Genomic DNA, 11,704 nt, shown 5'->3' with positions numbered 1-11,704 from the left:
CAGAGGGGTTCTCTGGGCACTGCAGAGGGGTTCTCTGGGCACTGCAGGCTCCAGGGCAGCCCCTCCAGAGGGGTTTGGGGTGGCCAGAGTTACAGGAGTCAGTGGGGAGTGTCAGGTCCTTGACTCTCCCATGGGAAGAGCACATGGACATGTGGCAGTGCCTGCTGACTACGAGGTGCCATGGGCAGCAGTGCCCCAGAACTGTTTTCTTTTGCTTCTCAGAGTGAATTTAGCCCATTTTTCCCATTTTGTGGGCAGTGGCTGGGGTTGTGTCTGTGCTGCAGCCCTGTCAGAAATAGGCATTTGTTACCACAGCCAGGGCAGTGGTTCTGGCTCATGGCTGCTCCTGGGGATTGTGACACAGGGCAGGGATGGACGGGATATTGGTAAGGAATCCTTCCCTGGGAGGGTGGGCAGGCCCTGGCACAGGGTGCCCAGAGCAGCTGGGGCTGCCCCTGGATCCCTGGCAGTGCCCAAGGCCAGGTTGGACATTGGGGCTGGAGCAGCCTGGGACAGTGGGAGGTGTCCCTGCCCATGGCAGGGGTGGCACAGATGGGGTTTAACATCCCTTCCAACCCAAACCAGCCTGGGATTTTTTTAAACTAAAGTGTGAGGGTTTTTCACCCCCAGGCAGGCAGGGCTGCTCAGCAGAGGTCTGAGGGATGAAATCCAAGATCCTGTCCTGGTGTGTGTAGCCTTGCAAGCTTCCATGCACTGCTGTGCTGGGTTTTGCAGAGGTGACACCAGAGGGTGACAGGGCCCTTGGTGGAGTGGGGTTCAATCACCCATTTTTGCAGGTTTGTCCCCCGTATTCCTGGTGAAAAGAAGCAGACCCAGACATGTGCTTTCAGGAAGCAAATTTTGAAATAAATAGAATTTATTTTGAAGTTTATTTTTCCACTGTGCTGCCCTCTTGTGGTCCGTTTCGAAAGATGGTCTCCTAAGGCTGTGGTAGGCAAGAGCCAGGTGGGAAAAGCACTTTTTAACCAGCTGCAGGGTCAATGTCTTGACGTTTGCACTGAAAATGCTTTTCCAGCCACACCTGGGCAGGAGAGCACAGCAGGAGCCGTGTTCAGGGCTCAGGGTTGTCAGCGTGTGTGGCGTTTGGAAGTGGATTTGGTGCTGGAAACGTGGCCTCTGGGCACTCCTCACACCCCTTGTTCTGCCTTCCTTCAGAAATCGTGCGGGCGATGACGCACGTGATAAACCAGGGCATGGCCATGTACTGGGGCACGTCCCGCTGGAGCGCCATGGAGATCATGGTAAGGGCTGGGATCATGGTAAGGGCTGCCATGGAGATCATGGTAAGGGCTGGGATCATGGTAAGGGCTGCCACGGGGTGATCGTGGTAAGGGCTGCCATGGGGTGATCATGGTAAGGGCTCACATGGGGATCGTGGTAAGGGCTCACATGGGGATCCCTGGGCACGCTGGGGTTTCACTCTGTCCAGTGCTTCCACCTCAAATAATATAGAAACCTGTCCCAGAATGAGCCCAATGCTAATTAGCAGAAGATGGGCTGATGTTTGGGGGTTTGGGTGGTTAATTTGGGTCTGTGTCATTCTGGTTTGACTGAAGTCAAGTCCTTCAGTTTGATGTCAGTGCTCATGGCCAACCTGGCCCATGGAAGGGGTCCCTGCCCACGGCAGGGGGTGGAATGAGACAGGCTTTAACGTCCCACACCAGGCTGTGATTCCAGGAGATGCCAGGTTTGCAGCATCCTGATGGTCCCCGCTTCCCCTTGCCAAGGGACACCAAGACTTGCCTTGGCCATCTCCTGCACACTCAGAGAACATTGCCTGGTGCATCCTGCAGGATATTTTCATTTACTGAAGTGTTTCATCCATGGGTTTCTCCTCTGCAGGAAGCCTACTCTGTGGCCAGGCAGTTTAACATGATCCCCCCCGTGTGCGAACAGGCCGAGTATCATCTGTTCCAAAGGGAGAAGGTGGAGGTGCAGCTGCCAGAATTGTATCACAAAATCGGTGAGTCTGAGCCTGCTGTGCCTTCTGGCTCGGGCATTCCCAGAAAGGAATGGACAGCAGGGTGACCTAGGGCTCCAGGTGGGACCAATGACAAAGCCACGTCTCTATCTAGTGACCTGAAAGAAAAACCAGCTTACTGTGCCTCTGATAAAGAAGTATTGCTTAATATCATATATTAATAAATAAAGTATATTAATAAACATATTAAGTATTAATTGTCTTGGCTGCTCCTTACTCTCTGAGATTCCTGTGGCCCATTAAGTAAAATAAATCCTTAATACCCTTAAGGGCATCAGCAGCATCTTCCTGGAACACCAACTGAGCGTTGCTGCCAGTGGCAACAGAAACAAGCTGCAATTGTTTGTTTTTGTTTTAGTTTTTAGCTGAAAGGCATATTTTTGCTACAAGTGTGATTTGCCCCACTCCCCTAAAATCCCCTCTTTCTGTTTCCTCTGCAGGGGTGGGAGCGATGACGTGGTCTCCCCTGGCCTGTGGGATCATCTCAGGGAAATACGGCAACGGGGTCCCTGAAAGCTCAAGGGCTTCACTCAAGGTATTTATGTGGATGTTTGAGTTGTGCTGCTTTTGTGAGGGCAGGAAAATAACAAAGGGGAAAGGGCTCCCTCGTGAGAAGGCCGGGCTGCATATTGATGGATCAGCTCGGTTTCTCTGGCAACCACACTCCACAGAGCAGGAGAATCTGGGTTAGAACGAGCTCAGGCTCCCCACGCAGCGAGCTGAAGGCTGAGAGGGGTTTGGGGCAGGGTTGGGGCTGGAGCCAGGACTGGGGGCTGCACGTGGATGCTGGATGCTGGCACCACCCTGCACTGATGGGCATCACCGAGGAGGAGGCACGAGCCAGGGGCTCTGTGGCGCTCCAGGCCCCTCACTGATGTTAATCCTGGAATCGTTAAGGTTGGAAAAGACCTCCAAGGTCACGGAGTCCAACCATGAATGGATGCAGCTGCTGCCACTTCAGCCCCCCGAACCACAAAGGTCAAACAGACTTGGACATCAATTTCCTGGGCACCAGCCTAGGGCATGGGGGTGCTCAGCCCCCCAGCATCCCCCCAGTGATCCCAGCATGCCTCCACAGAATCCCCCCTGAGACAAGGGCAAGCCCACTGAAGACCCATGGGCTGCTGGGGGCTGCCCTCTCTAACAGGTTTGGGCATTCTGGTGTCACCACAGCTTGGTTTCTCCACAGTTATCCTGATTTTATTCTTATTGGGGGTTATGGGGTCCAAAAAGAAAACTGAGGAGATTCCAGGTTCTGGAGTGAGAATAAAACCAGAGAGCTGAGGACAATAGGAGACATTCTGGCCCTGCCCTAACTGCTTTGGGCAGCCCAGCTTTGTGTCACTCAGCCTCCGCGACCTTCTGGGTTGGACGTGGCTTTTCAAGTGCTGCTATTTATATATTTATAGACTGTAATTATAAATTGCCCTAAACTTCCCATTTTGGAGGATGAAAGCTGACAGCCCGATGTGCTGTGATTGCTCTGCAGTGCTACCAGTGGCTGAAGGAGAAGATCATCAGCGAGGAGGGCAGGAAGCAGCAGGGGAAGCTGAAGGACCTGTCCCCCATCGCTGAGCGCCTCGGCTGCACGCTGCCACAGCTGGCTGTTGGTGGGTCCCTGCACAGCTCCAGGGCTGCTCCCGTCCCTCTTCAGGGGTCAGGGCTGGCTTGGGAAAGGCTAACACAGAAAAGGTGTTTTCTTTCCATCATGGTTTGGTCTGGGCCTGTAGCTAGAGATGTGCTTGCTATTTAAAATGTGTAAGTCATTATTTATCCTGCAGTGGTTTGGTTTAGAAGGAACTTAAATCTCATCCAGTGCCACCCCCTGCCATGGACAGGGACACCTTCCAATAGCCCAGGTTGTTCCAAACCCCTCCAACCTGGCCTGGGACACTCCCAGCTTCTCTGGGTAACAATTACTTAAAGCAGGATTGCTTCCAGCAGCAGCAGCAGGCTGTGACTCCAGGGTCTGAGTATCTTGGGCATCCCCAGGGCTCCCACCTCCCTGATTGCCTGGACACTGCCTCCCCCGATGAAGCCATCACCTTTGGGGTGCTGGGCTGGCAGACAAGAGAGTGCTGTGCAAAATGGGTTTTGGAGTTTTTTTCTAATAATTATCTTTATGCTGCTGAGAGCTGAGGCTGGAAAATACCAAGTGTCTGTCAGAAAGGTGATCTCTGGCTCCACAGCCCAGCAGTGAATCTTTGTGATTCGTGATGGGGAACAACCAAACCCCACAACGGTGAGAAGCGCTGGGGCAGGCACCAGGCTCAGGTGGGATCCTGGAAGGTCTGTGGGGTTTGTTATCTGATCCCTGCATCTTCCTCCTGGTAGGTGAGAGGAGCAAAGCTGAGACAGATAATGTGATTATTTCCAAGCAGAGGCTCTGTCAAACAGTGGGGTCTGGAGCGAGGCTGTGTTGTTCCATCTCTGTTCCTGACCCCGCTGTGCCTTTATTCCCAGCATGGTGCCTGAGGAACGAGGGGGTGAGCTCTGTCCTTCTGGGATCCTCCAACCCCGAGCAGCTGATCGAGAACCTCGGAGCCATACAGGTGAGTGCAGGGGGGGTGGCACCTCCGTGGAGGGGGTGAGCCCTGCTCAGCTCCCTGGGGGACAGCACCAGACCTCAGCACCCTCCTTCCCTCAATAGTGGGAGCACTTGGGATTTTGTCTCCCAGCTCTGTTCGTGCCCCTTCATCAGGCACATCTCTGGTGTCACCATGACTTGGCACCTCTTGGGGTCATTGCAGACAAATCCAGTGACACCAGGGTGGCATCAGCAGCTTTCATGTATCTGAAAATGCAGGTGATTCCAGGCCATGTTGTGACAGAGTCTGTGCTGTCACATGTCACCTGCACTCCCTTTATTATTCCCTGTGGTTTTTCACAACCAGAGCTTCCTCTGCTGTCCTTGCCACCAGCTCGTGTCCCACTGCAACCAAGCAATATTCCACACAGAAAGCTGAGAGGCTTTGCTGTGATTCTCTCACTGAGTAAAGACACTCCAGTGTTTTTTCCTTCAAGGGAGAAAGTTATTAGGTGAATGTTTAATATATGTCACACAAAAACCCCAGAGGAAATGTACTTTGATAAAATCGAGGTTTCATTTTGGAATGATCTCGATTAAACATCGCTTTCTTCCACCCCAGGTCCTTCCAAAGATGACATCCCATATTGTAAATGAAATAGATAATATCCTGGGCAACAAGCCCTACAGCAAGAAGGACTACAGATCCTAATGCAATGCATGAGTTTCCTGGACTGCATGGTTTAGAAGTGCTCTGTACTCCAGTACAGCCCCGAATTACTCTCATGAGAATCATTCAGCACTTGCTGCTCGGTGTCTACTGTCACTGGATCCTTCGAGATGTGTGCTCTTGCTACTACTCTGCAGTGAATTTAAAAGCACAGTTGATCTCTCTTCTAACCAAGAATAACCTTGTATTTTCTTACCTTCTTGACCGAGTTCATTAATTTTTACTTTACTCTTTGCACCTCATGCTTGTGCTGTGACAAACACTTGTAAAGCAAAAAAAGACATAATTTATAACCTTCAGGTACTTGGTAATTAAAGAAGGATGTACAGATCTATTTTTTCAATGAAGAAAAGCCAGATACAACTTCAGGTTTTAATAAAACCATGTTTGGGAAATCTCAACCATAAAGTTTCTTCAGGTTAACAGATGGAAGGGGCAAGCTCAAACTCTGCTTTTTTACGTTGAATATAAGCTCTAGGATTTCTTTGTAGTTGAATAAAGGCAGTAAGACAGAGAACTAGTTAGGAACTAGATAGTTCAGCTCCTAATTACGCAGCTCTTGCAGCTGTGGAGTGCTCCTGGGCAGTGTCAGGAAGCCCAAACACGCATGTCAGGTTACTGAACACAACAGCTCTGCGAAGCTCTACTTCTCCATAAACCTTAAACCAAGAAAGCCATGATTAAATACTGGGTTTTGCATCTATAGAAACCTGCCTCTACTTCTGCCTGCTTGTAGACAGAGCTACTGCAAATTTCAATATTCAGGAGCTTTTAAGGATATAGATACTATAAATATATATAATATATAGCTGCTGAGAGCTGCAGGAACAATCAGGTACGTACTTCAAAAGGCTACACCTGCTTTCACCTGGTTTGGAACCAGGGATAAGTAAGTGCACAGACACATTTTAAACAGATTTTTGTGAGCATTTACAGGAGTTGACAGGAAGAATTTCCATCTTAATTTGCCCAGCTCAAGACCCACGTTGTATCTTCCCATGGATTTGCTCTGCACCATGCTCCTATGATTTCAGTCTGTATTTCTCCCATTCCTGCTGGGATACAGCTCTGTACAGTATTTGTAGGACCCTTGTACTCCCCTCCCCCCCTGCAGCGCTCACCTGGGCCGGTTGAGCAGCTCCCCACACCCGAGTGGTCTCCTCCTGTATTTGAAGCTGTGGTGTGTGTACATGACTCCTGCTGTACATGAGAAATGCAGTCTGACTGGAATTCTGCTTGGACACAATAAAAGCATTTTGTGCATCTACCCTGAGAGCTGCAGACCTGTTACTGACACCAGAGCTGCTCTGGGCCAGCAGGGGTTTCTGCTGAGGATGGGGGGGTTGTTCCCCAGGGCAGCATTCCAGCTGTGCCCAGGAGGGGCGAGGGCCGGTGCCGAGGCAGCAGGGACAGGAGGGAGCTGGGCTGGCTCTCTCCTGGGACAAGGTGCTGCTGGAAGTCAGTCCCCAAGGAGCACACACATCCTAGATAAGGTCTGTCCTGGCCTGAAGCTGAGGGGGGCAGGGTTGGATGGGAGATTGGGAAGGGATTGTTCCCTGGGAGGGTGGGCAGGCCCTGGCACAGGGTGCCCAGAGCAGCTGGGGCTGCCCCTGGATCCCTGGCAGTGCCCAGGGCCAGGATGGACACTGGGGCTTGGAGCAGCCTGGGACAGTGGAAGGTGTCCCTGCCCATGGCAGGGGTGGCACTGGATGGGCTTTAAGGTCCCTTCCAAGCCAAACTATTCTGTGATTTGGCCTGAAATAAACCCAGTGCAGCTGTCCCCAGCCTCTTCAAGGTGACACTGGCCAGTCACAGCCAGCTGAGGAGGAGCCCACCTTCCCCTGCCCTGGGAACACCCCATGCTGCATTACCATTAGCTATTGTTAACTTTTACAAAGGCTTCAACCATTACACAGTTAACAGCTTTATTAATTTAATATAATTATCCTCCCAGTAGCAGACTAATTCCTTTTCCTCCCTCTGGAGGTACAATTTAATGTTCTCTCTTCCCCTTCTCATGTACTTGGGAATCCAAGAATGTGTTAAAACTAGATCAATTCCCAACTTTTTCTTTAACAGAGGAGATGGCATTGTCCCTTACTTGGAGCAAGAGCTTCAGATTCTGAGGGCAGTGTGGGGCCAAGCAGCAGCCCAGCTTTAGCTTAACCCTCAGCATTAGACTAGAGAAATATCGTTTAGTATGTTATATTGAATTTTTTATTTATAATTGCAGCTTGCAGTGGGGATTGCAAAGGAAAAACCAAACATCACCTCCAAAGAAATAAAAACAACTGAAAAAGTGAACAAAAATCCAAATGCCAACCAAAAAAAGCCCTGAACTTTTCTGTGAAGGCTCAAGATTACTTTTTTTGCAGAACACAACCCACCCCACCCACCCACCTGCTTTTGTTTCAGGCTGTCAGTGCTCAATGTTCCCTCTCCAGGAAAATTCTGACACTCACTAAGCTCCAGGCCTCAGCAACTGTCAATACCAAAAAAAGCCCTAAAAGAAGATGAAAAGCAGTTAATAAAAGACTCAGTGAGCTGACAGTAATGGCAGAAGAAAGTGCTGCTTCCAAGCACTGCTCCAGACAGCAGATTTTCTGCAAAATACACCTGCTAGAGCCCTGCCAGGGCAGGCTGAGCCTCCCAACCCTGCCAGCAAAGTGAGTATAGCATGGGCCGTTCAAGGGTGTGAATTTCAGCCCTGGGGGTTCTGAGAGGAACACAGGAAAAACAGCAACATCCAAGTCCTGCTGCTTGCAGAGGAGCCAGCCTGGCTTTGTGTTGGGCTCTGGCTGTTTACAGATGGGTTTGTTAAAAATCTGCTTCATGTGTGCTAAGTACTTAGCCTAAAATCCATCAGTTATATCCCTTATAAGAAGTGAGGCCAAGGAAGGTGAAGCTGTCCAAGGCAGGCAGCAGCACTGTGCAAATGTCTCCTTCCAGTGGTGAACAGTCAGGCAGAAGGGATAAAGAGAAATCCATGCATTTTGAGAGAAAACAGTTAATTTAAAGAGTATTAAATGAGCAGAAGTACTTGAATTTGTCAGAAATAGAGCCATTACTGTCTTCTGGTCTTCAGATTCTCCATTTTCCTCTACTGTCCATTAATCCTATTGAAGCCAAGATTAGCAGAGTAATTGTTACATTAAATCTGATTATAAACTTTCTCTTTCTTCCCTCTTCAGGATCCCAAGTCTGTCATGGCAGGATCTGTAACTGGAATTCCATTAATATCAGTAGAATTTGGCATTTAAGTGAACAGCTGCTCCAGTGATAGCCAGAAAAGAAGGCACAGGATTGTCTGATAAACCCATTATTAAAAGCCAGCTAAAGCATTTTTCTTGAGCTGTGCAGGGAAACTGGCAGGGTTTTTAATTTATTTACCACTTTGAAGATGAATGAAAAAAATAAGTACATTCAAACCACTTCAAAAGTGTTTTTCTAAGAGATTTAGGTTTTGTCCTGACTCCAAGTTACTCAAAAATGAGGAGTGCTTCTAATGAATACAGTACCTCTGTTAGCTTGTACAAGTCTCCTCTCTTCTGGAAGCAGAAAGAGTTGACAAACCCAGATATGAAAATCCCCATTTTTTAAAAAACGAAGAATGAAAATACATGGAATTAAATGGCAAAAAAAGCTCCTTTTTATTACAACTTTTCAAGTTACAATGATAAAGGGATTGTCTCGTCTATGCCCAGTGAGTTTGGCTGAGGCCAGTCACCGAACTGCCAGGGGAATTCTGCTCCAGGCTGCAGGTACAGCTGTGTGAGCAGAGTCCCAGGGTGGAGCTGCAGCACCATCACTCCTCTGTGGTGATGTCTGCTCACAGCTCACACCCCATTCCCTCTCCTCGCTAAGTAAAAAAAAACCTGAATAACTCCAATATCGAATACCATGTAAAGATACCAAAAGTAAATATAATTCAACCAGTTTGGGTTCAAACCCTCCCCACATTTTCCTCATGCTAAAAGAAAAAATATTCCTATTCCACCCTTAGACATTTTCATGGCAGTTGAAGCCTCTCACAGGAAGAAACTGCTGTGGGTTTTCTGTCTACTTGGATCCTGTGGACAGCAGAGCAATGAGTCCTGAGGAAGCACTGATAGAAAGGATGTAGTTTCTGTAGGGAACAGGTTAAGGAATTGTCAAGATACTTCTTTGGTACAGAACACTGAGTAGGAGTTTTATGAAAAGGAAGGAATGGAAATGGTCTTTCTCTATAGTTTTAAAACTGAACTATTGCAACATGAAACAGCTCACAATCAGGGCATGAAGTCACCTGCAGAATTAAGACACCTGTAAAGTTAAGCCTGTTCTCTCACAAGTTTTATAAATACAGCTTTTGAATTAACGGCCCTGTTGGCAATGCTAATTTCCTTCAGGAAATTTTAGTTGTGAAGTTACTGAAACTAAAGCATCCAGTCAGGTAAGAGCTCCAGGCAACCAACACTGACACAGTGTTTCTGCAGGAAACTGAGCTGTGTCCTCACTCCAGAGTCACAATGGGAATGGCAAAGCCAGGAGAATTTCTGTATATTGTCCAAGTAATATCCTAGGAACATCTCACGTCACATTTATGTGATTGGGAGACTTTTTTTTGGTAAACTCTTCTTTTTGTTACAACATTCTAAGCTGATGCACTACAATGAGCTGCACTGACCAACAGAGGAATGCCACAGCCCACAGGACAACTACAGCTAGTAGTGACAACTAAAAGGAGTGGGGCTGTGGGGGTTTTGGTGTGGGGATAAAGGATACACAGTGGGGTTGAAGTTCTTCAGCACAAAGAAGGAAGCAATGATGACCAGGACCAGAAAGAGGGTGTTGTTGTAGAAGATGGAGAAAGTTGTTGCTTCATAGTCTGCAACCTCATTTTTCTTCCACAGAATCCTAGGAGCAAGTGGAGATAAAATTTCTAATATATTCAAATCAATGGATACCACAGAATGCTGGAGTGGTTTGGGTTGGGAGGAACCTTAAAGCCCAATCCCATTCCACCCCTGCCATGGGCAGGGACACCTTCCCCTATCGCAGGCTGCTCCAAGCCCTGTCCAAGCTGGCTGTGGACACTGCCAGGGATCCAGGACATGTCCTGGCACACCCACACTCTGAAGTGTGCAGTACTTCTCCTAGAAGACAGAGGGTTTGGCTCCAAAGCTCCCACCCCACAGAGTCCCAATGGGGATCCCCTCTAACACCAAGTGCATCTGAGACCTTCCCCTAACAACTCGCCTCAAAAAGGCCTGAAGCTGAACCAAGAGCTACACTGCAGCTTCTGCTCACCAGAATACAGAAAAAGCAGTGCCAAGCACAGTCCCTACTACCCCACTCAGAGCCTTGAAGAAGACATTTAAGGCAGTGCTACAACAACGGAGAGAAGGAAGAGGACAGAGAGATCACCTTTCATCCTTCTCCTTGCGGGACATCTTCCTGTTGTCCGCCTCGGACAGCTTGCGAGTCACCTCTTTGGAAACAGCATCTTCTCTTTTCTGGGCTACTCTGTAAGTAACACCACTCATGTCACACTTCAGAAACGTAAAAACCCCACAACCCAACCCTGAGATTACAGGAAGTTGTATTTTCAGTAAATAAATAATAAATAAAAAAACTTTATAAAAAAATAATAAAACTTAGCCAATACATAAGTTCTGTCAAGGTGAAGGGACAACAAGAAATAATAATAACAAGTACTAACAGTAATATAATTTACATATAGTAATATAATTCATAATTGAAACATAATTTGTGGTAATACCCCCTGAGCATGAAGGTGGATTTGCTGTATTACCGTACTCTTAGCTGACAAGATTTGATTATAATTACAAGAGAACAACAGAAACTAATTAGGAGATACTTCCGTGCAAAGTAATTTTTGGAGTAACATTTCAGGCATTCTTATTAATAAAAAATTACAGTAGTAAATTCTGGTTTTGTTAAATTATTAAATGATAAATTCAAACAAGCTCCAAACTTACTTGTGTTTGAGGACAAACTTGACGTTTTTATATGCAAAAGCCACAAGATAGGTACTGATGAGGGTCATGACGCTGTACAGGACTGCAGACTGAACAAGATCCATATGCCATATTCTCCAATAAAGCCCTTAAAAAAAGGAAGAATGGTATTTGAAGCGATTTCTCTCCAAGAAAAACACCCCTTTACTGGAGACCCATACTGAGATCTGAGCTCCGTAATTCCGCATTGCCTCTGCCAGACCAAAGCCAACTCCTCCAAAATCACCTGCGGGGCTTTCAACTGCATTGAAGGTACTCTGGAACGGGGAAATGAGCTTTGTGCGTGGCTGAAAGGGGCTTTGTGAGAGCACCGCGGCGCTGCTCCGGTGACACGTCAGTGCTGCCCCAGCGGCCGGGGACCGGCACCGCTGCCGGGCGGGACCCGACACGGCCGGAGCCAGGATCCCACAGGGCTCAGAACCAGG

At 48.2% G+C, this 11,704-nt stretch overlaps 2 protein-coding genes across 5 annotated transcripts in view; one reads left to right on the top strand and one right to left on the bottom strand.

The window, feature by feature from the left end:
* The window catches only part of KCNAB1 (potassium voltage-gated channel subfamily A regulatory beta subunit 1), a 60,061-nt gene extending 53,535 nt beyond the window's left edge, over window positions 1-6,526 (top strand). For all 4 annotated transcript variants that reach the window (XM_042042206.1, XM_042042207.1, XM_042042208.1 and 1 more), the window contains exons 9-14: window positions 1,177-1,262; window positions 1,864-1,984; window positions 2,443-2,537; window positions 3,492-3,612; window positions 4,466-4,554; window positions 5,152-6,526. In XM_042042206.1, the coding sequence (XP_041898140.1) occupies window positions 1,177-1,262; window positions 1,864-1,984; window positions 2,443-2,537; window positions 3,492-3,612; window positions 4,466-4,554; window positions 5,152-5,241 (602 nt within the window). In that variant the 3' untranslated portion in view covers window positions 5,242-6,526. The remainder of the gene's footprint in view (window positions 1-1,176; window positions 1,263-1,863; window positions 1,985-2,442; window positions 2,538-3,491; window positions 3,613-4,465; window positions 4,555-5,151) is intronic.
* Window positions 6,527-8,885: 2,359 nt separating this feature from the next.
* Window positions 8,886-11,704, bottom strand: part of SSR3 (signal sequence receptor subunit 3) — a 3,457-nt gene continuing 638 nt past the window's right edge. Inside the window, exons 2-5 of the mRNA XM_042042033.1 lie at window positions 11,241-11,367; window positions 10,666-10,764; window positions 10,024-10,155; window positions 8,886-9,385 (exon numbers count right to left, since the gene is read on the bottom strand). Of these exons, the coding sequence (XP_041897967.1) occupies window positions 9,319-9,385; window positions 10,024-10,155; window positions 10,666-10,764; window positions 11,241-11,367 (425 nt within the window). The 3' untranslated portion in view covers window positions 8,886-9,318. The remainder of the gene's footprint in view (window positions 9,386-10,023; window positions 10,156-10,665; window positions 10,765-11,240; window positions 11,368-11,704) is intronic.

The sequence above is a fragment of the Corvus kubaryi genome, unplaced genomic scaffold (assembly GCF_017639235.1).
Source record: "Corvus kubaryi isolate FWS band 111438036 unplaced genomic scaffold, C.kubaryi_AGA036_p1.0 37397, whole genome shotgun sequence".
Classification (NCBI taxonomy): Eukaryota; Metazoa; Chordata; class Aves; order Passeriformes; family Corvidae; genus Corvus; species Corvus kubaryi.
This window is presented reverse-complemented; position numbering and strand designations above follow the sequence as displayed.